The sequence below is a fragment of the Myotis yumanensis genome, unplaced genomic scaffold (assembly GCF_028538775.1).
Source record: "Myotis yumanensis isolate MYYU_CA2020_CCGP unplaced genomic scaffold, mMyoYum1.0.hap1 SCAF_6, whole genome shotgun sequence".
Classification (NCBI taxonomy): domain Eukaryota; kingdom Metazoa; phylum Chordata; class Mammalia; order Chiroptera; family Vespertilionidae; genus Myotis; species Myotis yumanensis.
Genome location: NW_027223757.1, coordinates 36,036,054 through 36,063,385, shown reverse-complemented (window position 1 = coordinate 36,063,385; position 27,332 = coordinate 36,036,054). Strand labels below are relative to the sequence as shown.

At 41.7% G+C, this 27,332-nt stretch overlaps 1 protein-coding gene across 1 annotated transcript; it reads left to right on the top strand.

Moving 5' to 3' along the window:
• Positions 1-113: 113 nt before the first annotated feature.
• MFSD4B (major facilitator superfamily domain containing 4B) lies at positions 114-20,011 on the top strand. Its single transcript, XM_070419086.1, is given in 6 exon segments — positions 114-189; positions 11,414-11,634; positions 14,977-15,145; positions 16,164-16,280; positions 17,956-19,166; positions 19,168-20,011. Coding segments are annotated over 6 exon segments (1,830 nt in total). The 3' UTR covers positions 19,204-20,011.
• The last annotated feature ends 7,321 nt before the right edge of the window (positions 20,012-27,332 follow it).

The following is a 27,332-nucleotide window of genomic DNA, read 5'->3' as shown; positions in this document are numbered from 1 at the left end:
AGAGAAAAGATTGTCGAGTTCTTAGCATGAATATTTTTGGAGGACACATTTTTTTTAACTTTGCTTTTGCTCTTCCTTTAAAGTTTTCTAAATCTTAGTCCTGAGAGCACATCATGGAGGATGCCTTGGATTCAATGAGCCTTTCGGATGCGGTTCCCAACGAACCTGCCTTAGGCGGGGTCACGCTTGGTGAGCTTAGAGGCGCAAGTGGAAAGTTTAATTAGCTCCAATTTTTAAATATGTAAACAACTTAAATATTTAAAACTTACTTAAACTCTTTAGAATATTCCTAACACTGAAAGCTTTATTGTGGCTGGTATAAACATTAAGGAGCACTTTCTATATTAGATTAAAGGTTGTTGCTTTTTTCCATATGTGAAAAGTAAGAGGAAGTGAGCTTTACTACTTTCTTTTTACATCTATATTATTTTTTAATGTGAAAGATTAATGTTGTCTTGGCTAATAGGAAAGTGCATCATCCATCTAGTTTAATGAACTCGTAAAAAAACTCAAACCTTTTGCTTTGTTTTTAAAACAAAAGAAGAATTTGCCATTCATAATGGTGATGTGGTAATCCATAGAAGGCAGGCTTGCTACTTTACTGGTAATCATTAATTCTGCTCATATTATACTCACTGATTTTTGTTGGTGATTTGGTTTAAGGGAAATAAAAAGACCATCTCGAGTAGAGTTTGAGAATGGTTCAGGGCGAAGAGTCACAAGGTGGACAGCAACAATAGGCAGCTCCCGGGATCACTGTTATTTCATAGCTGCAGCCTCGTTTATCAATTTACTTGTTGGCAGAGGCTAATGCTTTGTTTTGTAAATACACTAGAGCAGCGGTCGCCAACCTTTCGGACCAGTGGTCCACGGACCACCAGTTGGCAGTCCCTGCACTAGAGAGTGATAGGTTACAGTCCTTAAGACTGAGGGGCCAAATGCCTATAGCTACATGTGAAACCTGAACACAACTTAGAAGCACAATTACTGAACTATCATAAATGTGGACTTTATCAGATGACTTCTTCTGAGAGAGACAGTAAAGACCCATGAAACAATTCATTGCCACATCTTTGACTCAAATCTTGAAACCTGGGACATGGTGGTTTACCTAGTAGTTTACTATGCATAGTTGTTTACTTAGCTTGCCCTTTTTTAAATGATCAATATTTAAGTAGTGAACATTAATCATCTTGACCTCTATACATTCACAGAAATCCTCCATGGTATTATCTTCTTGACATCTAATATAGGACTACCTCACTTGTGACACAGAAGATTTCCATTTTTTATTAGTGTGTTGGAAAGACATTGGGAATGAAACGAAACCTTCCTAAGCACCTGATCACAACGCTCACTTGACCCCGACAGTCCACCTACCTCAGCTTTCAGTGTCCAACCAAAAGCGTGGCTTAATCCATTCGTGCTTAGTCAGAAGGAAGCTAATGGTGATGCTGGGATTAAAAGGCAAGGGAGTGCAAGTTGTTAAGGGGGTCAAAATAGTAAGATTTCTTAAGTGCTTTGTTCTGATAAATGGATATAAAAGGAGTATTAACTGATGTGGCCGGTGGATCATCTAACAGGAAAACGGAAGAAATGTATAACCTATGTGTAATAATGAACACTTACTAAAATGCTTTACCAGGGGCTTTGCAAATTATGCCGGCAGCTTGATGAGGAGGTCTTCTTTCCACTTGCGTTTTCTTTGGCAGGAAGTTGGATGACCACTGACAACAGATGCATCTTGTGCCTTAGCCTTACAGCTTACATGCTGAACTCCTGTCAAAGGCTCCCCTTTCCTCGTGGTAATGATGTTTTGTCCCACAGGAGTTTTTAAATGCTGTTGTTGTCTGTGTCTATAGTTAGAAGTTGACCCACAAGTTCCCACATTAATTAAAGATGTTCCTAGCCTTTCAGTATGAGCGCTGTAAGAAGAGTATTTTGGAGTTGAATGTCGCAAAGCATGTAAGTGATAGGAACTATCTACATAAAATAACATTAAGAAATCAAAGGAGATATGTGATACTATTTTGGAACCTCTGATATACAAGGTGGGGCAAAAGTAGGTTTATAGTTGTACGTATAAAAATAATACAATAATGAGTAAATAATACAAGAATAAACTGTTTCATGTACTCACAACTGTAAACCTACTTTTGCCCCACCCTGTATGACTTTTATTCTTTACCAGATAATACTTTTCAGTATCTGTCAGTTATTAAAATAGTGGATTTAAAAAATATTTTAAATGTGTGTGAACACAAATCCTTTCTACTGCGATCTTCCCTCACTGTAGTCTTCTATAGTGTGTTCTAATTGCTAGAAAGCAATGGGCAAATGTATCTTTCATGATTCAGTCTATATTGGCATATTACTTTAGCGACCCAGGGCTTATTAGCAAGAGTGCTGTATTTTGACTCCAGACTATGAACAGACTGTGAATTTGGTGCCTTTTTTTTTTTCCTACCAAAGAAAAATTGGATCAAGGTTGGTGCTAAATTTCATGTTTCTTTCAAAATTATTTTTTCTTTTAAAGTATATATAACACAATAGGAAATGTGTAGATCCAGCAGTATTGTGTATGTTACATTTTTTAATATACACCTGAGGGGGGAAAAACTCACCTATAAAGCAATTTTTGAGTTCAAATATCTACTTCGAGGTATGTAATTTTGGTAAGCACATAAGGCTTTAAATTATGAAACTTACATACAAATGATCACCAAATGAAAACTTAATGCCAAACATAGCCCCAAACATCTCTGGTCAATGTTTCTAGCACAAAGTCAGCTATTCAAAGTCTGCTGTAACTCTGAGGGCATGTAAAAGAATTCTGTATATTTTGTTATACAAAATAACTCTCAATTACACTTGTTTAAGTAGATATTTTGAGATATTTTTCAGGCTAAAATCAGAGTTCTGGGGGCCATCAATCTTAAAACTTGAACAATGAGTTACATTAAAAAAAATTCACACTGAAAGTATTATTGTTCATCTTTTAGATTTAACCTAAAGATTTAAATTAGTAAGGACTATGTCTGAGTCAGGCTCAGCAAATTTCATACCTCAGATTTATCAAGGGCTGTCAGCATCATGGTGTGGCTGTGTGACACTCACCTAAAATCCCACCTGGAATTGCACGTGAGTTTCTGAGTCCTAATGTACCCGAACGTAGGACTCAGATGAAGTGGGGACCATGGGTTTTTATTTAATCCTGCTGTCTTGTATAGACTTTGCCTTAACTATGTTATGAGGATGTGCTAAATGCAAATTGGAAAAATGATACTATCATTTCACTAACTAGGAAGACCATACATTTAGAATCTACTAGAGTTTCCTGGATTCTCTGTTCATTGAGAACTCCTCTCTGTTAACATGAGCTATGTGTGGAAGGGAGAATGGGAACTTGTTAATCAGAAGTTACAGTGAAGTGAGACTAAATATCCCTTTAATAGTAACTTCTGATGTATCTGTTAATATATTTTGGTTTGAGAAATGTAAGATTGGACATGCTTGATAAATTTGCATTTTGTCAGTTTGGTCTCTTGCCAGTTTATTTTAGCCTGAACGTTATAGCTACCACAGACTGAACCCTGCAGTATTATCAAGAGAGAGCTTGGATATTTTAAGTATCTCTTAGTATAATATGACCTTTTTCATCCCAAGGTATTTTAATGTGTATATGAAAAGTAATTTTAAAATTATTTTGCAGAGTTTCAAAGTTAGAAAAACATGCTTTATCTTAGACATCAAAACCAAATTATCCCAAGAGCATGCTGTCCACCGCGTGTAGCTCTGCCTCCCTGCCGACACAGGGTGCCATCTTTGGCACAGTAGTTGTTTAAGTGTAGAACACTGTGTGAAATGATTATGTTGGATTTGATCAGTATGCAGTATTTTAGTATGTGCCTTTTAAAAAAATGTGTCTTTTTAAAGAGTTTAATTTATAATTGATTTTTTTATAATGTGCAATTTAATATAGAGAACCAAAATCTTTTAAATGAAAAGAGCTTTATAATCATTAGGAGGATAAGATCATTTTACTGTGGAACAATGTGATATTCTCAGTAAATATAATAAAAAATTTTTAGCAAATTTCTATAAGGCTTTTGATTATATTTATGGAATTGCTGGGGAGTACGGGGAAAGAAAAAATTATACTAAAATGAAGGAAACAGTCTGTGTTGAATAAAAGATAATATGCTGTGTGATTTTTTAAAAAATATATTTTTATTGATTTTTTTACAAGAGGAAGGGAGAGGGATAGAGAGTTAGAAACATCGATGAGAGAGAAACATCAATCAGCCGCCTCCTGCACACCCCCCACCGGGGATGTGCCTGCAACCAAGGTACATGCCCTTGACTGGAATCGAACCTGGGACCCTCCAGTCCGCAGGTCGCCGCTCCATCCACTGAGCCAAACAGGTCAGGGCTGCTGTGTGATTTTAAGCTGTATCAATCTATTCCAAGTATGTTTGGGTTTTGTTGTTTCTCTGAAATAAAGGGCAGGGGTAGAAATGATCTAAAGCACTGGAGAATCTAAAAACTATTTCTGTTAGACATTTTTTAGAGTTAACTAGAGGCCCAGTGCATGAAATTTGTGCACGGGTAGGGTCCTAGCGGCTGCTGGCTGCCAGGCGGGGCCTCCCTTCATTCTGTGCCACCCCCTGGTAAGTCAGCGCACATCATAGCGAGCGATCAAACTCCCAGTCGGTCGAACTCCCGAGGGGACACTTTGCACATTAGGCTTTTATATATATAGATGTACATTATGTTTCTTTTACTTATACTGATTATATTTGTTAAATTGAGCCAGTATAGGTGACCTCCTACTCATTGATAATCTCCGGGGATGACCAAGAATCAGGCTGGAATATTAAAAAACACAATGTCCTGTTATTATGGATTACACACATTCAGGGGATGTTTATTATTTCATGAGCCCTAATTACAGAGCAAAACATTATTTATGGTGAATGGTGCTAAAGAGATTTTTTACATTAAACTCAAGAACATGGAATTGCAATACATCATTTAGTCCAGTAATTACTTACATGCCTTCTTATAAGTGCCAGAATGTGCAGGCCACTGGAGGGCTTTGGAGAAAACCAGGAAAGAATGGGTATCACATCTTGTTACTGATTCTGAGCAAGATAAAATTCACTTCCTAAAAAAATAATTTTTATGGATTAAATTAGAATTCTGTATACAGAAAATCTAATAATCGTAGTATCAAACTTTAAGGATTTAAAGTTCTCTTTTCATAGTTTCCTACAGATAAACCTAAAATTTAAATTCAAGACTTATTTTTTAAAATCCTCACCTCAAGAGTCACCAGTGTCTTCTTGACCCCTTCAGGGATAGGAAGCTCACTATCTCGCACAGTGGTCTCCAGAGCTGAGCCCTCTGCCTCCCATGCTCACCTCTTCTGGCTCTAACTCCTTTTACCTGTCCGTGCCGTGGTCATCTATGGGCCTCCTGGACCACTCCCGTATACCCACACCCAGCAACTGGCATTTGGTCCAACATTCAACATTCATGTGGAGCAACTTTATTTCCTCACACACTTAACAGAGACCCTGTAACCTTGTCATCTGTGGAAATGGCTTCATCTTTGAAGTCTTAAATACCAACATTCCTCTCTCTCATCACAGCGTCCTATCACTTTATTTCCTCTTCCTCCCTTCCATTGGGCCTGCTCTTCAACTTGGAGATCATCCTCCCATTGCCTCCTCCATTCCCTCCCATTCCCCATTCTGTCTCAGTCAGATCTCTTCAGTCTCTATTTTCTTCCTTAACCCTTACCCTGGGGTCTGCAAGACTCTAATCAGCTCCCGGAATATTTCCCTCACTAGTTGCCCCTACATCACCTTCCCCAAATTAAATATCTCGAGTTTCCTCAACTGTCTGTTCTCTCTTGTATTATTTCCCCTCTCTTTATTGGATCATTTCCATCAGCATGTGTACAAGCTGTGCATTATATACATCGCAGCTTGGGGAAGAGGGGAGATCTCTTTTAAACCACATGCCACCTATGGCTATTGCCTCATTTCCTTCCATTCATTTATAAAAGACAAAAAAAACTTCTTAACGAAATTTCTACCTACTCTCTCCAATTTTATCTCCTCCCAGTCTTTCTTGAATCCACTCCACTGAACTGCCTTTCTCAAGGTTACCACTGGCCTCCACAGCATTAATTCCAGGTCACTTTTTTTTTTAGTATCTCAAGATAAACAATTTTAAATATGATGTTACATGCAATGAACACCAATTATTCAAGAAAAATGATCTTACATGTAATAATATTACATGCAATAAACATTAATATTTCAAGAATAAAAGGATTTTAAGTTTAATAATATTACTAAAACTATACTAACATAGAATGATATCACAAAAGTTAAAGGAAATATTAAAAATCTGCAAATAACAGGATTGCTCCTATTCTAGAATATTTTTCCCCCTCTGGCTCTATTTTTGTTCATCAGTTTATATTGTGGAGAGAGCACCTGAGAAGGCACATGGGCATTTCTTTAATTATTGTCAGCTGAAGCCAGTGGCGTTGGCAAAGCCACGTCCTGGAAATACTTTTTGCCAAAAGGCAGAAGTGTTGTCAGCTTGACCTTCAGCCCCGGTGCCAGGGGGCGGGTTTTGCTATCTAAATCCAGCCAAGCACCAGGAATGAATAGGCTCAGGCCCACCCAAGAATGCACATAATCTCCTTTGTCTTGACCTTTAGTAAAACTTCCTGGCTTTTGCTGTATAAAATAAACACGCTGTATTGGCTCTGGGTCACTGTCTCTCCATCAGAGGACAGTGGGTCCCACCCAGCCCCAGCTTTTTCCTTCCATCTCTGTGTCTGTCTCTTTCTTTCATTTTCTCAATCCCCAGCAGCCCCTACTCAGGAACCAGACCGCTCTCTAGCCGCGCTGGATGCGGAGAAGAGAGAAATATTCACAATGTTGTTCATTATATTCTACAAATGAGTGAGATCATGTGATATTTATCTTTCTCCAGCTGGCTTATTTCACTTAGTATGATGCTCTCCAGGTCCATCCGTGCTGTTGCAAATGGTAAGAATTCCTTATTTTTTATCGCAGTGTAGTATTCCATTGTGTAGATGTACCACAGTTTTCCAATCCATTCATCTGCTGATGGGCACTTAGGCTGTTTCCAAATCTTAGCTATGGTAAATTGTGCTGCTATGAACATAGGGGTGCATATATCCTTTCTGGTTGGTGTTTCTGACTTCTTGGGATATATTCCTAGAAGTGGGATCACTGGGTCAAATGGGAGTTCCATTTTTAAATTTTTTGAGGAAACTCCATACTGTTCTCCACAGTGGCTGCACCGGTCTGCATTCCCACCAGCAGTGCACGAGGGTTCCTTTTTCTCTGCATCCTCTCCAGTACTTGTTGTTTGTTAATTTGTTGATAGTAGCCATTCTGACAGATGTGAGATGGTACCTCATTGTTGTTTTGTTGCATCTCTTTGATGATTAGTGACTTTGAGCATGTTTTCATATGTCTCTTGGCCCCTTTTGAAAGGTGTCTATTTAGGTCCTTTGCCCATTTTTTGATTGGATTGTTTATCTTCCTTTTGTTAAGTAGTATGAGTCAATATTCACTTTTCAATCCTCACTTCATGTGGTGCAGTGAATCAGTCCTGATCTCTGAGTCAGGCTTGCAGTATAGCACACCTACCTGATTTTCCTCCAACTCTTCCTAGCCACTCCTCAGTCTGCTTTGCTGGGTCCTGCTCATCTCCCAACCGATAAATACTTAACTCCAGACCTCTATACCTGTCAACCTAACACCTCGAATTAGATGACCAAAAAAGAATCTCTCAGCTTAACATCTAAAACTGAGCTCCTGATAGTCCCCCCGAAATCTGCCTCTTTTGCAGCTTTCCTCATTTCAGTTAATGGCAATGTCAGTTTGCTGGTTAGACCAAAACCTTAACCCCTCTCCTTTTCTCACACCGACTTCTAGTCTGCCAGCAACCCCTACTGACTCTACAACCCCTACTGAAGGGGAAAGTCAGACTCTCCCCTCCCACTTCTCACCCATCTGATGGCTGCAAGCCATCTCGATCTCTTTCGCTTTTTGTTCTCTTCCCTTGTGTACCTTCCGTCTCTTCTCTACAGAACAGCCAGCATGATCCTGGAAAAGCGTGTCATCAGCCCTCGGTTCAGGATCCTGTGCTCCCTATTTCTCTCTCTCAAAAAGAGTCCTTGCCATGACCAGCAAACTTCACTTCCTGGCATCTGTTATGTCTCTGACTGTAGCTCCTGCTCTGTCCTCCTGACCCAGTCCGCCTCCTTCCACTTCTGTCCTTGCATTGCTACCCTGGCCTGGGCTGCTCTAGCCCCAGCTCTCCACTTGGATCACTGTCAAATCCTTCAGGGCTTTACTCAAAAGTCTCTCTCTGTGAGCCCTTCCCTAACCATTAAAAATTTAAACTGTAGAATGTCAAGGGACTCAGCCAGTGCAGCTGGAGTGAGTCAGCAGCATCAGGGTCAGGGTGGGGCGAGCTTGGCTGTCATGGCTGCTCCAGGGCCGAAAGAGGGCCCACATAGTTGGGAGGTAGCTCCCTAAAGTCAAAAGGTGGTCTTCAGTGTGATTTTCAAAGTCCTTCACAATGTGGCCCCCGAATGCCTTTCCGGAGTTACTGCTCTGAGAGAACTTTCCGCTCAAAGTAATCAAACTCACTATTTTTTAACCCACTTTGCAGGGTCCCCACTGTAGGGCCTCTTAAAGTTTGTCCTTGCCCAATCCTGACTCAAATCTCAAATCTCTCTTGAACTTCATCAGAGGGTCTAGGAAATAAAGGGCAGAGAGAAAATTAAGCATTTGTGTACAAATTAGGAGTCTATTTTGACTTCTCTGTGCAAATTCCCAAGCCTTTTCTGACTCAACTGTTGAACAAATTTTGAATAATTTAATTTGTTTACCTCGGACTTGACTAAATCTTCCTTCACTGATCTAGGGTTCCCTCTCAATCCTTCCTGGATGTCTACAATAGAATTTTGCAGTGACTTTTTATACCCTAGTTTTGGATATAATAATTTTGTTAGAGAATTATTAAAATGCAGCACGTATGCTAACCTTTTTTATAATTACCTACAACAAAACTTTGAAGGGTAACCCCAATCTGGGGAGAAGGAAGTAATGGTATTCATTGGTATTAAACCTGTTTCAAGTTGTTTTTACTATTGGGACAAAATGAGAGTAAGGAATGGTTTTGTTTGCTGCTCTTCTCAAAGTCAGAATTTGCAAGGAACCTCAGAGATCACCTAATTTAACCCATGCATTTGGAAAGTGAGGCTGAGGGAGGTTATTGTTCAAGAACATGACTCACAGGACAGTTAAGAAGCCTTTCCCAATACTACCATAACTTAAAATACCCCCTTCTATTACCCTATCTACTTTATTCTGCTGTATTCCTCTTTAGAGTACTTATCACTCTCTGACATCATTAGTCCTTTGTCTATCTTGTCTATGAGGGGAGGAATTTGTGTTCATTTTTTCATTGTTAGAAAAATGCCTGGTACATACTAGGTGTTTAAAAACTAACAACTGAATCAAGGTAGGCTTTTATATAGTTTGCTTAAAAAGTAAAATAAAATAAAAATACTGGTACTGATGTTTGTTCCTAGCTTAGCAACACAACAGTCCTTGCCATTATGAGGATTTCTGCAGAGGTTTTGGACGTTTTCCAAGAAGGCAGGCAGTATCAAGTGTGGTAATACTAGTAGATGGCAATGATCAGACAAGAATGGCTAAAAGCCGTCTGTAACTTCCAGCTTTTCCTTTGCTCCAGGGCAAAGGAGTATCTAACTCTGGATCAGTGGTCTCCTCTATGTAGAATTGGAGGAAGATCGAATCACTTAGAGAGCACCTACCTTGGTCCCTTCCCTTTTTTCCTTCCCTTCCCCACTCTTGCTTTTGGTTGCTTTGTTTTTATTCTCTTGATAAATTGATTTTGGCTAATAATAGTACAGCAGAGCAAAGATTTTATTGATCAGTACAGCACAGGAGACCATTATGATGGTAGGTTCAGAGTCCTGGTGGTCTTAAATGTTACAATGAGTCCAGCTAAAGGAAATTCTGTTTACCTTTTTAAAAGAAAAGTTGATTTAAAAATCAGTAAATTTTTATTTTTAATAAAAAAAATTAATTATGTAAAAACACACTGATGTCAGAGCTTTTAAGAAATATTTCCAACTTTTCAAAGTACATAGCACAAACATAAACGTTATTTTTACTGCAATAAAATCTTCGTGAGAGCTGGTTTTAATAGACTGGGCTGTTAGTGATGAGGTTACAGATACCTTTCTTTTCAGCCATATCAAACTTTCCCCAGAGATCTTTCCTGACTCTGAAATCTAAAACAGGTTCCCTTAAGTCATAGCATCTGTACTTTCTGAGGCAGATTGGGAAGGGAATTGCAGACCTGGTGGATGCCGCTGAGAGATGTTTGCAAGGGAAATGCTAATGAGACTCAGGTGTGTAGTCTGGGAGCCTAAGTGGATGAGAGAGAATCAGGTGCAAAAGGACATTTCATATAGACGATAAAGAAAAATATCCACACATTTTGAGGCTGTGGTCTGTTTGGTCAAAGAGCAAAAGACCGTACCTTCTCTGCCGGCATAACTTTACCCAGGAATCCTGCAAATCGATGCCCCGATTTGCAGGATCCCTGGGTAAATGGACTTACTTGCAGGGATTGGGCAAGAGGAGCTACTGTTACACTGTTCATGCAGCCACTGACCTGCTGCCTGACCTTGGGCAAGCGGCTGAATTCTCTATGACTTAATCCTCCCATCTGCACCAGAGGATAACATGGAACTTACACCATGGTGATGAGGGATAAATGAGACCATACACGGGAACGCTTACATGTGAGTTTCAACAAATGTTAAGTGACAGATAAGCGATCAATAAGCGACAGGTCTCGAAAGCGCGAGGTTTTAGAGAAGTGTTTAAAGGACAGGCCTTCGGAGAGGCCCCGAGCGGACAGGAAGGCCTCCCTTGCAATCCTCGGACCCTATTGCCGCCTCGTCATTCACCTCAGGATTCGCCGGGCCCAGGCTGCAACTCCAGCTCGCTCCGCCAGGGGCGCCAGCCGCGGGCCTCTGTGGGCTCAGCTATGCTGAGGTAGGCGTCCGGTCTCCTAGGCAACCACGTCAACAGCCGGTTTGCGGCGCAGCCTGGGAAGGAGAGCACATTTCCGCCACGTGATCAGCGCTGGTGCCGCGCGTGCAGGAGCGGCGCGCCCGCAGCCCGCAGCCACCTGCGGGGTCCAAAGTTGGACTTGGCTGCCCTGACAAGGGGCCGTCCCCGGGGAGGTGGCGCCACCAGCAACGGCGGGATCTGGAGGCCCGAGGAATTGCCCAGGCCCCGCTGAGAAGCTGGGCAGCAGCAAGACCGCTGCTCCCGAGCCGCCGAGCTGGAGTTGGAAGTGGAACTCCGCGGGGCCGGGGCCCCGGCGGCCGGGCAGCGGCTCCTGCAGGCCGAGGCGCCGGGGGAGAATGCGCCGGAGGCGGTGGCAGCCTCCCGGCGGAGCGGCGGGGCCGGGAGCACGCTGCGCTGGTTCATCACCGGGATCCTGTGTGCTTCCTTCCTGGGGCTGGTGAGAGCAGGGCTGGAACCCTCCCGGGCCGGGGCATGAGCAGGCGTCCTGCAGGGAATGTGGTCTCGCCTCCGCTGCTTGCAAACTGTGTGACCTTGGCGCCTTAACGTGCCCGAGCCTCAGTTTTGTAATCTGGAAAATGGGCACAGTTCTGTTCTTGGAGGGTTGTTGTCAAGTGCGAAATTGATTTTCCGGCTCCAGCAAACCTTCCTACCCCTCCTCCGTGGGGTGGGGAGACACAAGAGGGGTTGTCAGGTCTATAGTCGCTGCCCCACCCACCCTTTCAAATTATTACACAAAAACTGTTTTTTCTGGGACTTTCTCTTCTTCTCACCCAATTCAGCCAAACCCTTATTTTTGCAGATGGGGAAATACAGCCAGAGAGGGAAAGTGACTTTTGCCGACGACACAGCTAGTTAAGAGGCAGAGCCTGGAATAACATATCTCTTATTTTACCCACGATTCCATGTCAAACAAACCTTCAGATTCTTCGGTGTTTTTCTTAGAGTAAGCTGCAAGGCTAGCAGTTCCTTTTGCCAATCCCCGCCATTCCCTTATATCGGGAAGCCTACCCCTCGTCACTGGTCTGAATGTTGGGACCCTGGGGAGTTGGGAGGGTGTGTCCTCTGGGGAGAGTCGCGTCTGGTCACCTAGAATCTCTCTCTGTGCCATAACTGATTCTTAGAATGTTTTGATTTGAGAAAAAGAAAAATGATTGCAGCCGCTTGATGAGCCCGGACTGTGTGCCAGATCCTGTTGTAAATGCTTTGAAGGCAGAAACTGATGGCAGCCGGGTGGCTGAGCCTGCCCTCCCTGGGGCGTCCTCTGTGCCTGTCCTGAGGGACTGCTCCCGCTGGGCAGGGAGGCGGTGCAGCCCAGCGTTTAGAGCAGAGCAGTGCAATTAGAATAAATTGTTCTCCCCCACCTTTTGATTGAATTTATTCGGGTGTTATTGGTTAACAGTATTTATGTTTCAGGTGCACAATTCTTACAACACATCATCTGTACACTGTATTGTGTATTTACCACCCGGAGTCAGGTCTCCATCACCATTTCACCCCTGTACTCTCCTCCACCTCTCCCCTCCCCATCACCACGCTGTTGTGTGTCCAGGAGCTTTTTCTCCTTTTTGCTCAATCCCTCTGCCCCCAGTCTCCCCCCACAGCTGTCAGTCTGGTCTCTATGAGTCTGTTTGTATTTTGCTTGTTATTTCATTTTGTTAATTGGATGCCACAGATGAGTGAAATCATATGGTACTTGTCTTTCTCCGACTGGCTTATTTCACTTAGCATAATGCTCTCCAAGTCCACCCATGCTGTTGCAAAGAGTAAGAGTTCCTTTTTTATGGCTGAGTAGTTTTTCATTGTGTAAATACCACAGCTCTTTTTAATCCACTCATCCAATGGACACTTGGGCTGCTTCCAAATCTTTTTTTTTTTTTGTCATCTTATAAAGCTCTTGTTTTTTTTTTTTTAAATTAAATCTTTATTGTTCAGTTTATTACATTTGTTACTCTTTTTTCCCCCCAATAACTCCCCTCCTCTCATGCTTCCAAATCTTGACTATTATAAATAATGCTGCAAAAAATTATTCTTGACATGTAGACCAATTAGAAACATTTTAAAAGTGTTCAACAAATTTCCGCCCTAACCGGTTTGGCTCTGTGGATAGAGCATCTGCCTGCGGACTGAAAGGCCTCAGGTTCGATTCCGGTCAAGGGCATGTACCTTGGTTGCGGGCACATTCCCAGTGGTGGGTGTGCAGGAGGCAGCTGATCGATGTTTCTCTCCCATCAATGTATCTAGCTCTCTATCCCTCTCTCTTCCTCTCTGTAAAAAATCAATAAAATATATTAAAAAAAAAAGTGTTCAACAAATTTCCTCTGAAAGCCAACAGTAACCCTTATTTCTTGCTAACACTACACTGTCTTGGAGTAAAATTTTATTTTTCAAGTAATTGTATATACGTGTATGTAATATTCTCAAAGCCCTCTAGATCAGTGGTTCTCAACCTTGGCTGCACATTAGAATCACCTGGGAATCTTTTTAAAATCCTGATTTCTGGGCCTCATCCTCAGAAATTCTGTTTCTTTGTTACTAATGTTGTGGCCCCACCCCATAACAAAGAAACAGAATTTCCAGAGGACGAGGCCCAGAAATCAGGATTTTAAAAAGATTCCCAGGTAATTCTAATGTGCAGCCAAGGTTGAGAACCACTGTTCTAGATAATACTCCTGATGGTGTGGGGTTTATTTGAAGAAAAACAGATTTATAAATGTTTAAATTGTTTATCTCCTGCGTGTTTTATTTGCCGTTATTCAAAGGAATGACTGACCCCATGTGCATCCAGAAATACTGCTGCCTGTTCCCCACTCCCCACCTCTCCTTTCTTCCTCCTCACCTAAGGGTTACATTTGACTGCTGGTTTTGCATTCCCACTGTCTTTCTGGTGTTTGGGCTGGAAATGTTAGCACAAGAGGTCCCAACCTGTAGCTGGAATATATTAGTAAATATTTTTTTCCTCTTTATTTTTTTCCATCGCCATATATCTCCCTATATCTTCTTCCACCTCCATGCACCCCCTCCCCCACCCTCAATCACTACACTGTTGTCCATGTCCATTAGTTCTTTCTTTTTCTGTGTTTTTTGTTTTGTTTTTTTTTTTTAAATATATTTTATTGATTTTTTACAGAGAGGAAGGGAGAGAGACAGAGAGTCAGAAACATCAATGAGAGAGAAACATCGATCAGCTGCCTCCTGCACATCCCCCACCGGGGATGTGCCCGCAACCCAGGTACATGCCCTTGACTGGAATCGAACCCGGGACCTTTCAGTCTGCAGGCCGACGCTCTATCCACTGAGCCAAACCGGTTTTGGCTGTTTTGTTTTTTTGCTCAATCCCCCTGGGGCTGTCGGCCTGCTCTCTCTCTTTTGCTTGATAGTTCAGTTTGCTTGTTAGATTACACATACTGTCTATTTTAACATCAAAAAGGGGGAATAATATTTTGATGGTTTAATAGTTAAAAATTGTAACATCTAAATTCTTGTGTCAGCTATTTGTGCATGTAGTATGTTTCAAAGTATACAAAACTATTTCAAAAATTATCTTAATGTTACATTTTACTAACTGTTAATACAAAACAGTCTTTTATGGTATTGTCCAAAAAGAAAACAATTGTAGCAAAAGCCAAAAGAATTAAAGAATTTTTTTTTAAATTAGGAGTTGTTAAAACTAGGAAAACAGTAGGAGTTGGCACACTGAAACTAGTGAAAAAAAGCTATCACATAGATAGGCATTATTTTAATGGTTGTAAAGAAAACCTTTTGTCTTTTAAAATCTTAGGGATTGAGTATCGCTATCCTGGGACCCACGTTTCAAGATTTGGCAGCAAATGTAAACCGTAATATCAGCAGCCTTTCTCTGATTTTTGTGGGCCGCGCGACGGGATATTTGAGTGGCTCTGTGATTGGTGGAGTTCTTTTTGACAGTATGAATCCTTCTCTACTTTTGGGTAAGTAAACTGATTTTACCTTCTTTATGACTTTCAGGGAATTTATAATTTGTTTTTAAATCTGAAACGTACTAGCTTGCAGAGTGGTTGACAACTGAAGTGGGTAGTTAGGCCTCCTCAGAAGTCAGGTTTCCCTGCTGCCTGCTGTTTCGGGAACCGGTGCTGGGCCGCTCTGGTGACTCAGCCCTAGAGTGTGTTAGCGTCCTTGGCCTTCCTGACTGTCGCTGTCATTTAGGCACCACCCCTGGGTCACATACTAGTGGTCCAAAGAGCTCTGCTTGTCAGAGTTTAAGGCAGATCTGGGGTCCCTATAGATCAAAATGAGTTTCTTGAACCTGCCCAAGCTAACCCGGGGGCGGAGAATGGAGGGGGTGGTGGGAGTGGTGAGATCACATAAGCTAAATTTCTGTCCCTGCTGCCCCATGTCAGCGATGACCCCAGACCTCTCTGCCTCACCCTTGAAATAGATGGCAAAGCTTTTAATTTACTCTTTTTAAAATATATTGACGTGCTCACAGAAAGTGTGGATTAATGTGCTAGAACTGCTTTGGAGAAAAGGGAAATAATTTACTATTGTTGATGAATAAATAAATAATCCTCTGATTTTCAGATGTGTTGAAAGAATATAGTTCTTTGATTTCCCTCCCTAGTCCCCAAACTAACTTTATCTAATCCATTCCTACTGCATCCTACTATAGTAATTGCATTTTATTTTTTATCTTTTTTTTTTTAACCTCAGATCTAAAATTCTCTTTAGGCTCTTAAATATGAAGTATTTAAGTAAATCATTTTAGAGCTGTCTGTTTTGCTATAAAACTTTGCCTTGTGGTATATAGTTTGATTATTAGCAGTGCTAGAAATGTATTCATGTTCGAATAATTTTTATAGTCCATCATGATTTTAAAGCTTTTAAATGAAATAACTGTTTGTAGAAGCTGAACCTCTCAGGTGCTGACTTGATCCATGCCTCTCTGCACGAACCTTGTTTCTCATAGCTGACTTGTACCTTTCTCCTTAGGGCTGTCAATGTTGGCTACTACAGTTGGTCTTTATCTTGTTCCATTTTGTAAGACTGCGGTATTACTGATTGTCATGACGTCCATCTTTGGTGTTTCCATTGGTATTCTGGATACAGGTCAGTGAGCCTTTCGGTGTCAGCTCTGGGACTAGGGACTTTGTACTAGAACAAGCGGAGCCGATGATATTAAATTGTCACTTGCAGGCACTGGCCTACTGACTTGTTTATGAGGTCACCTAGTCAGAACTACCCTTCTGGCAAGTACTCTTTCTGTCAAATAGGGTACCTACTAGTATGTTTGCGCAGCCAGCCACAGAGTGAATTTAAATAATGTTGTTCTGTGAGAGATTATTGATTTACAGTATCCAAATAGGGACTGGTTCCCCACTCCCCATGGGGATAACTCAGTGCAGATGAGCAAGTTTTCATTTTGGGATGTAACTGGATCACTGTAGTATGGGAAGAATTGGTGGGTCAATAGGCTGAACCAAGTTTGGAACCATTATTTCGCTGAGAAATCATAGAAGCAGCTCTTTAATTTAAAATGCACTCTGCCTTTCAGACTAAGAGAAACCTGTGCTATGTATTATGTTTCTTCTCTTCCTTTTCTCTCAAAAGTCCCAGCCCTCCTGCAGGAGATCCTCTCCATGTATCATGTATCTTGATATGTTTTAAAACCTACAAAATAATGTACATGACATTTGTTCATCCCTAAAACCAGCTTTCTGCGCGCCGCCCCCCCCCCCCCCCCCCTCTGCTGTTATTTGATAGGTCAGGAAAATATTTTATACTTTAGGCTTAGTTTGGTTGTGAAATTACAGGGTGGAATTTATCTGCAAATATATTAAAAGAAAGAGAGAAAATTCAAGATTTGATGGTTCTTACCTTTCACCTTGCCAGGTGTATAGATAGTGTACGTCAGTGATTCCCAAAGTGGGCGCTACCGCCCCCTGGTGGGCGCTGCAGCCATCCAGGGGGGGCGGTGATGGCCACAGGTGCATTTGTTTTAACTTTTTTTGTATTACCTTTCTATTCTGAGTTCAATAAATAGTTTCATAATTTCAAACTTCAGTGTTTCTAATTTGCACCTTTCTTTACTATATTTTACGAAAAAGGTAGAAACATTAATACATATATCTTTCTGTTTAATTGCTATTAAAATATTAAAAAAATTAATTTCCAGGGGGCTCTGAGTAATATTTTTTCTGGAAAGGGGGCGGTAGGCCAAATAAGTTTGGGAACCACTGGTGTACGTGTAGGTGCTAGACGTACGATACTCTTGTTTCCTGCAACGGGCACAGCAGAATCCTTAGTGTTCAAGTCTCTGAACGTGTGTTTTCCATCTGCTATATACATAAGTAATATTCCTCAAGTGGCTGTCAATTGCAAGTACAGAAGGAGTTGGTAATTTGGTCATGATCTGATGATAATATATAGTTATAAATAAACATATGCATATCTTCCCACCCCCCAGGCTGGCATTAGAACTGTATTATAATTGGCCTTGGGAGCCTGTGCCTGGTTCAAGGAGGTAGTGGTTTACCAGGTTGTGGAATTCCATTTGTGAGTTTCTGATGTTCCAATGCTTGGAGGTCCCTGGTGGTGGTGGATTGGGGTTCCTTCACCATGGAATTGACTTAGTTGCAACATTTGATAACTTAGAATATTATAATCCTTGTGTCATGTAAAGTAGACTCATCTCCTTTCTGATAGTAATGAACTGTTTGGTTTTTTTGTTTTTTTTTTACTAAGTTATTATGTTTAAATAATTTTTCTCATCTTTCATTGGTAGGTGGTAACGTCTTAATCTTGGCTATTTGGGGGGACAAAGGAGCCCCACATATGCAGGCCTTACACTTCAGTTTTGCCGTGGGTGCCTTTTTGGCTCCACTGCTGGCTAAATTGGCATTGGGCACGACGGTGTCTGCTGGGAACCACACCGAGACTGGCTTTAACCATTCTGCCCTCAACCTGTCATCTGAAGCTGGCTCAGAACCTCTGTTCGGAGTACCTGACAATATGAATCTCCTGTGGGCTTATGCTGTTATTGCTACTTACGTATTTGTAGTGTCTATCTTTCTTTTTGCTCTGTTTTTCAAAAAAAGCTCACAGCATGAAAAAGCAAAAGCATCTGCTCGGAGGTCTCGAAGAGCCAAATATCACAACGTACTCCTCTGTCTCCTTTTCCTGTTTTTCTTTTTCTATGTCGGAGCTGAAGTGACGTATGGCTCTTACGTTTTCTCATTTGCAACCACTCATGCCGGCATGGCCGAAAGTGAGGCGGCTGGGTTGAACTCCATCTTCTGGGGGACCTTTGCCACCTTCAGGGGCCTGGCAATCTTTTTTGCTACATGTTTACAACCTGGGACCATGATTGTGTTGAGCAACATTGGCAGCCTGCTGTCGTCATTATTTCTGGTGCTTTTTGACAAGAGCCCGACTTGTCTGTGGATAGCGACGTCAGTGTATGGCGCCTCAATGGCAACCACGTTTCCCAGCGGTGTTTCTTGGATTGAGCAGTACACGACCATCCATGGGAAAGCGGCAGCGTTTTTTGTAGTTGGTGCTGCCCTGGGAGAAATGGCTATTCCTGCCATCATTGGGATTCTTCAAGGAACATATCCCGATTTGCCTGTTGTTTTGTATACCTCTTTGGGATCAGCAGTAGCCACTGCTGTTTTATTTCCTGTGATGTATAAATTAGCCACCTCACCTCTCAATCGTCAGCAAAAAGAACACAGAAAGAGTGAGGACCAGCAGTCGTTGCTCTCTAGCTCTGGGCTAAATGACCACGAGGAAGAGAATGAAGAAGATGATGCAGAAAGATGGAACAAAATGGATTTTGAAGTGATTGAAATGAATGATACCATGAGGAATTCTGTAATAGAGACATCTGGAAATATTGTGACGGAGTCCACAGCAGAAGTCTCCCACCAGTTCCACTCAAATGCATAAGTGTGTGAGTTCTCTCCACTTAATACTGGCAAGTGCCCTGTGAATCACCTTGCAAGAAACCAGGACAAGAGGGACTAACACATAGGATGGATTATTTACGGACTTTCTTAAATAATTGCCAGTTCTCTCAAGAGGCCAGTTGGAGCAGAACATGAGCAGATTTTCAACATGCTTTGGGGATCAAAATGCCTGTGTCAGTGTGCAGCAAATGCTGCAAAGTTTTGATACGTTCTGTAATTCCCAGAGTCTTCCGTAAAGAACCACTGGTCTCTCAGCAGGATCTTGTCAGGCTAGTGTTTGGCCTATGGCTCATTAGGTAATATTTTATGGTCTCCACCTCTCAGAGCATGCAATGAAGGCATTTGTTTTTGAGAAGTTGGGTGGTGTTTTCATAGAGTGAAGCCATCTAGTTGAATTGATTAGTTGAACAAATTATCAGTCATCAGTATCGTACCATGAAAGCTAAAGAGAGTTGTTTCATAAAATAGCCTCTTTGAAAATGGACAGAGATTGTTATTGTTTTAGCCTATCTGTAGTGTTGGGCCAAAGAACGCTCATGCCTCATTGAATGTCTGATTTCTGAGAAGAGAGCACAGAACAGGGCCCCAGAGATCTGGCTTCAAGCCTTGGCGGCTGCTCACTAGCCCTACGGCCTGGACTCTGTCGCTTAACTTACCTAGGCCTCATGTATCTCATCTCTCGATCTCTGATTCTGTAAGTGAAACTGAGAAGACTTTCAAACTAGGAATCCCTACGTTTTAAAGTTTGTGTAAGATGTCTGCTAGAAATTAATGCCAGTGCCACCCCTTTCTTCATTTCAAATGAGAAGTGAAACAAAATTGATAGCTTCAAGGATGTGCTACAGACTATGAATACATGTCAATTTTAAGAGACTCGGTGTTTAATACTTTATTTGAATAATTATCTAAAGAATACATTTTAAATGTATTTCATCGATTCTAAGATAACCTTTTTTTCACATTTTTAACATCGCTGAAATCAGAATATGTCTTAAAATCAATGATTATTTAACATTGTGACAAATTGAATTGACAGTTTTTTCCATATACGTATATAAATGTTGCGTTTTACAACCAGTGTCTTCGATCCAGTGGAATATGCAATTCATTCAATTATGGAGATTATTTTTAACCATTTTAAAAAGAAAGATTATTTTTCTATGCGACTTTTCTCTATGTTAACATGAGGTTTGGAAATGCTGTGTTCCGATCGGGGTCTCTGGAGGGCCTTTGCCTACCTCAGCAACAGTCTGGACCTGAGGCTTGCTGGTCCAGATTCGCTCCTCCTTGAGTGTGATAGGTAATTGCATTGTGAGCACTGCAAACCGGCCACTAGTTCCACTTGCAGTCAGGCACAGCTCCCCGTGGTTGGGATACTTGTATCCCCTCTCCAGGGCTCTCTCTTCCTGAGTTTGAAATACCTAGGAAATCAAAGTAATGATGAGAAAGTGGCTTGGTGGCCTAGGAGTTAAGGATCACAGGGTACTTCATATACAGAGTGTGGCAAAGCTGGTGCGGGCCATCCTTTGAAAAATTACTGACATTGAAGACAGATTTTGTTTACTTCTCTTTACTCAGTTTTATGCTGAATAACATAATAATTTCTACCTGATTGCAGTATGTCTGCTTTCTCTTAAGTATATAAATTTGCCTTTGTTTTTTTTCTTAAGTGAGTTACAGTGCTTTTCTTGACCACTGCCCGTTCACCTTATCTACCTGCCAATATATTAGTTTATAGTAATAATCTAACAATTTGGAGAGGGCTGGTGGAGAAATGAAGAGTGAAAACCCATGCTTCTTGCTCTTTTTACACTGCACTTTTCTCTTAGTTGGAACTTGGAGATAACCTCTGCTCTATTTATTGCCCTTCCTTGGGTTGTTGGAATTTAGACAGTAGAAGATGCAGCTCAGGGAGAGAAGGAAGATAGTGGGAACATAGCAGAAAATTTAGAAACCCACACTGGAAGATTCACTAGAGTTGCACAAACCAAAATGTGAATGGCCATATGAGGTTATAGGCATTGTTAAAGTTTGATAATGTATTTCCATATTGGAAGAATAAGACTTAGTACAATTCCAAGAATTAGCATTCATCTTAATAATCAGTTCTTTTCTCTTTTTTAAATCCTCACCTGAGGGTATTTGTCCATTGATTTTTAGAGAGAGTGGAAGGGAGAGGGAGAGACACAGAGAAACTTCGATGTGCGAGAGGCACATTGATAGGTTGCCTCCCACATGCACCCCCACCAGGGCTGAGGGTCAAGCCTGCAGCCGAGGTACATGCCCTTGACTGGAATCAAATCTGGGACCCTTTGGTCTGCAGGCCGATGCTCTAATTACTGAGCCAAACCGGCGAGGCTAGGGCCTAAGCTCTTTCCCTCAATGCACTTTGGCTGATTGGCATCCGAATTAGGCTGAACTTGAGTTGGATTTTATTTAGTTATAAACAGGTTCATATCTACTGCTTAAGGTTTTATAACACAACTTTTACAGTCAAGGAGAATTGTTCTTTATTTTCCAACATTTTTCTGTGTTACCTTATGTCCTCTCTTGTCCTCTATTCCTGCCCTGTTTATTTTAAAAATTCTTTCAGAGATGATCCCTTAGCTTTATGCACTGTGGCTGTTAATTCTTGTATATTGTTTTAATGTCTTCCCTTTGGCTTATATTTTAAATTGCAGAATGCTGTTTGTGTCTGGTCTCGGAATGTATTTCAGCTTGCCTTTGATGCATTTGGTTATGTTAGTTAATGGATGGCCTGGAGAAACGTTTTGAAGTTGTTCAATGACATGAGTAGCTTCAGGGGTTGGGCTTTTTAGCTTCTGAGTTTAAACTTGTGGAGTTTATAAGGCGCTTTAAACAATTTATTTTTAACCGAGATAAAATATACATAACAAAATTTATCATTTTAACCATTTTTAAGTGGATAGTTATGTGGCATTAATTACATTCACATTCTTGTGCAGCCATCACCCACAGAACATTTTTCATGTGTTCTGAACTCTGTACCCATTAAACCAGCGGTCGCCAACTGTGGTCCGCAGACCACTGAGGGTCCGTGAGGTCCGAAAGGTTGGCGACCACTGCATTAAACAATAACTCTCCATGCCACTCTCCCCCAGCCCCTGACAACCTCATTCTACTTTCTGTCTTAGGAATTTTTTTTTCTTTTAATCCTCACCCAAAGATATTTTTCTATTGATTTTTAGAGATAGTGGAAGAGAGAGAGAAGATGGTGGGGGAGAGAGAGAGAGAGAGAGAGACATTGATATGAGAGAGACATACTGACTGGTTGTCTTGAATGTGCTCCAACTGGAGCCAGAGATGGAGCCTGCAACCGAGGTACATGCCTTTGACCAGGAATTGAACACTGTGGTTCACAGGCTGGCACTCTAACCACTGAGAAAACTGGCTAGGGCTGAAATTTATTTTTAATCTGAAAGACCAGTGGTATTTAATTAGTAGTTATAATATAATGATTAGATATTTTTATACCTTACAGTGTGATCACTCCACTAATTCTACTTCTTGTCATTATGAATTTGACTACTCTGAGTACTTCATTTGTGTGGAATCATACAGTATTTGCCCTTTGATGACTGGCTTGTTTCACTCAGTGTAATGTCTTCAAGGTTTATTCATGTTGTAGTATGTTAAAATTTCCTTTGTAAGTCTCAATATTATTCCGTTTTATGTATATGTTGTTTATCCACTTATCTGTTGATGGACACATGGGTGATTTTCACTTTTGGCAATTGTGAGTAATGCGGCTATGAACATTGATGTGCAAATATCTGAATCTCTGCTTTCAATTCTTTGGGGCATATCCCCACAAGTGAAATTGCTGGACATATGATAATTTTATTTTTAAATGTTTTTGGGTTGCTTTCTTTTATTATTTGGCTTAGCTATTGTACTAATCCAGTTTTCCCAGAAGAGACCTGCTATTGGAAGAGGATAGAGAAACCGACTTTTGTTAGTATTGCTTCAAACTCTAGGCCAGTGATGGCGAACCTTTTGAGCTTGGCGTGTCAGCATTTTGAAAAACCTTAACTTAACTCTGGTGCCGTGTCATATATAGAATTTTTTTTGATATTTGCAACCATAGTAAAACAAAGATTTATATTTTTGATATTTATTTTATATATTTAAATGCCATTTAACAAAGAAAAATCAACCAAAAAAATGAGTTCATAGGTTCGCCATCACTGCTCTAGGCAGACTTTTGGCCCATTAAAATCATCTCAGTATCACTTATGTACTGTGTAATTAAACTCAAAAAAAGGTTCTGTTAGGCATCTACCTCAAAGTTTTGTTATCTCTGCTTCCGGATTTTGTTGCCTTTGGGCAAGGATTTGAGAGCATACTTTGGTGCTGAGCACTGGAGACGAAGAATGAACGAACTTCCTCTCCTGGCCTTGGCGTACCAGGTGTCATTATCCTGTATTTTGGAGTTTTGATCCCAGTTTTCTGCTAAACCAGTGGTCTTGTGTGCCCTTTATGTGTAATCTCTGGCCACTTTGGAATCAGGTGGTGTGCAGTCGGGAAACCATGGGCTGGATTGGGCCTGGATCCCTCAGGAGCTGGGCCCAGTGCTGGGGCCAGGCTGCTGGCTCTATAACTCTTTCTCCCAGCAGCCGTGTCCCTGGGCTTAGTGAATACTTGCTAGTGGATGCCTGAACGGGATGCACATTGTCAGGCACTGGCAGTGGTGGTCTGTTTCATGTTTTGAAAAGGAATTGGAAAAAATCACACCCAATTGCAGAACTTAACCTTCTTAGAGAAGGTTAGTAGTGGACTGTTTGATTTTTTTTACCAAGGAAAATAGCTCTGTCCTAATAGGGTGGCATGAGTGAGATACAGGAGGGCTCCCAGTTTGTATTACAGCTCTTATCTCCGTGGACCAGAAAGATTTCCAAGTCCACACCTTTCAGCCATTTAACAGATATCTGCTGAGCACATAGCGTGTTTAGCAATCACCCTGGGAATATAACTGAGGCCGCAGCCGATGAGATCCTCGCCTCCACCAAGCTTTCAAGTTAGATTTGCTGTCACAAATCTGTTAGCTGAAGAGCCAGTACATTTGAATGTAACAGGTTTTATGGAGTTTCAGAAAAGGCAGTGAAGTAGTGAGCTCCTGTTTCCCTGGTGTATGTTTGTGTCTGTTCATGTCTAGGATTTTTACATGTAATCGTTGAGGTCACCCTTTAGAGTTTTGTGAAAATTACTTAGCCCAGTGCAGTTGAGGTGATTACATTGAAAACCTGCTCATGAAGCCTCCAGGGCTGAGTCTGATCCCAGCGGGGACTTACTTGTTCAGTACAAAGGCCGTGGGCATGGTGCACTGCATGGGGTCACACCTGTGGGCTCCCTGAGCAGGTTCTCATTCCTCAGCCCTTTTACCTTATCACTCGCAGAGAACTTTCTGCTCTGCGGAGGAGCTTGCCCAGTTCCGAGTCCAGGCACTCGTTGGACCTTGACCCTTGGTGAAGATAGACTCAAGAGGTAGGAGCACTTAGGAAGGGACACGTTTACCTGCAAAGAGTACTTTTACTGCCTTAGCAACTTTCAAATATACAGTACAGTGTTGGTAACTTAGAGTCACCATGCCAAATAAGAACACAGTATTTACAGGAGAAAAGCCAGACCTCCCAAGATTCCCAAGGTCGCATTAGTCTGTTCATGGTGGACAAGCAATCGCTTTCCCACGCGGTTATCAGATTCACAAAAGTCGAGACAAGTCTCTAGGCGTCAGCACAGCAAACAGTGGGAATAAAACTGCTCTGCTAGGGAGCCGAGCTTCGGGGAAATGGTTGAGGTTTTATCGTGTTTGAGATGGGAACCAATCAGATGGCCCGGTTACATTTGATTTATCTCGAGTGCAAAGTGTCTCCCGACGGTGATACAGGAAGTGCTCTGTCATCTTGAGCAGGACAAAGTGACATGTTGCTTCTGTGCACCCTCCGGGAGGGAGAAGGGCCACGGGAGAACTGCGATTGCAACACACATTCTTGTTCTGTGGTCAAGTGATAAGTCTGCTCAAGTGGTTTTTAACCCTGACTGCTGTTAGGATCACCTGGGCATGTTCAAAACTGATGATGCCCAGCATTATTACTGAAGAGTTTGATTGGCTTGGGGGGAGCCCGAGGATTGATGAAGTCCCCCAGTCACTGCACGGTGCCTTCGAGGCTGAGCACGCTGCTTTCATCAGTGCAGAGCACCGCGGCCTCTGCTAAGACTCCCTTACAGCCCGGTTAAGTCATGCGGTTTCTGTAGATGCTTCCAGTTTTGTGCGCTTTCTCTGAAGGAAAACTGTTCCCTGCCAGCTCCGCTGAGGCTTGGTCAGTAAAGGAGGTAATCAATGCTGTCTGACATCCTGCTCAAACTGAAACCAAACCTGGGCCTTTTGGAGGTTGCCCTTCTTAGATAGGCTTTCGCTGATCAGTTTTGACTTGGTGGGGCTTAGTGGGCAGGGATGGTCTTGGAGATTTATTACGTCTGGATTTAAGACTGCTCATTGTTTACATGGCTTTGTACAGTGTAAAAGCGTGTTTGAATAAAATGTTGATGTAAATAAACACTGATGCTGGTTTAACATAAGATTTGTGTCTTATTTCATGGGTGTTTAAAAATTAATTTGGTGTCTCACCAGAAATTAGTCAAGAGTATTTCCAGATTTGAGATTGTGAGTGCTCCAAAATGAATGCGATGATTGTACGGGGTTCCTAAAATGTGAATAGTGTTTTATTTTCACTTCACAGATATTTTAGCAATGGCATCTAACATCTTGGATGACATCTAACATCTTTGGCCCTTCAGCTTTGCCGGGCTGACCAGCAGACCCTGAGCGGCTGAGGAATGATTACTCTGACATTCGTTTCTATGAAAGAGAGGGCTAAGGGACTACCTGGCTAGAGAAACCAAACAGTCCCATTGGCCTATCTCCTTAGGCTTTTATTGTAACAACAGCTTGAACTAAAATTAACTTTTACATACTATCAGCAGGGTAAGTAGCCTTGAGAAGACACACGTGTCTCAGTGTCCTTTAAGCAAGGATGTCTAAAGACTAAGCATAAAGATTCCAGTAAACACCTGGGGCTCAGACTTGTTTGGAAAAGTCAAGGCAAGGTGGTCACCTTCAGCCAGCTCCCCCTGGAGGTTCCGACTTTTCGGAATTTCCTCCTTACAAACTTTGCAACTAAGTCCCCTGCTTCTCCACACAGCTTCTCTTACGTTTATGATCTAATTTCTAAACTGACAAGTCCACCAAAGAGGCTTTTATTAGCTGGAGATCTTAGTAATGTTTTACTTGAATAATAATTCCCTAGTTAAGATGACTACAGATATGTCTGTGTTTCAGAATAGGCAGGAGGGTCTCAGAATTGCAGAAACTAAGATGCTTCTTCTTCAGTGCGGGGCCTGCAGCTGAAAGCCATTGCTAGTAACCACAGCCCTATTTAAAAAAAAAAAAAATCTTATTTAAAACAATTATAGTGATAATCTGGTTAAATGCTCCTAATTTGGAGCAAGATTCAGGTGTACAACAACCTCCCAACCCCTTCACACTTTACTAGAGTTTTGGGAAGATATTTTTATTTATTCACATATATATATATTTATTGATTTCAGAGAGGAAGGGAAAAGGAGAGAGAGATAGAAACATCAATGATGAGAATCATTGATCGGCTGCTTCCTGCAAGCTCCCTACTAGGGATCGAGCCTGCAACCCTGGCATGTGCCCTTGACCAGACTCGAACCGGGGACCCTTCAGTCCGCAGGCTGACACTCTATCCACTGAGCCAAACCAGCTAGGGCTGGGAAGATATTTTTAACAGGAAAGTTTAGGCTGAGGAAACTAAAGGGCCACATTCACCTTGTCTTATCTGAGCAGTTATAAATGACACTCCAGGTGTCCTTATTTGACTGCTGCCCTCTGTGCGCTCAGTAACCTGAGTTTATAGCCATGCACTTCACTCTGGGCAGGGATCCTTTCGTACCTTTGCCTTATGCCAGGGACTCTGTGCAGAGTTTGGGCTCTTCTGGCTCCTATATACAAAACTCTAGAAGCCTTGGCATTGGGCCAGAAATGATAGGGTTTCAAGTATAATTGTGCTATCCAAGGGTCCCCAACACACTCCATGAGGATGCAGGGGCTTGGTTCATTGTTCCACTCCCACTTCATTTTCCATGGGTC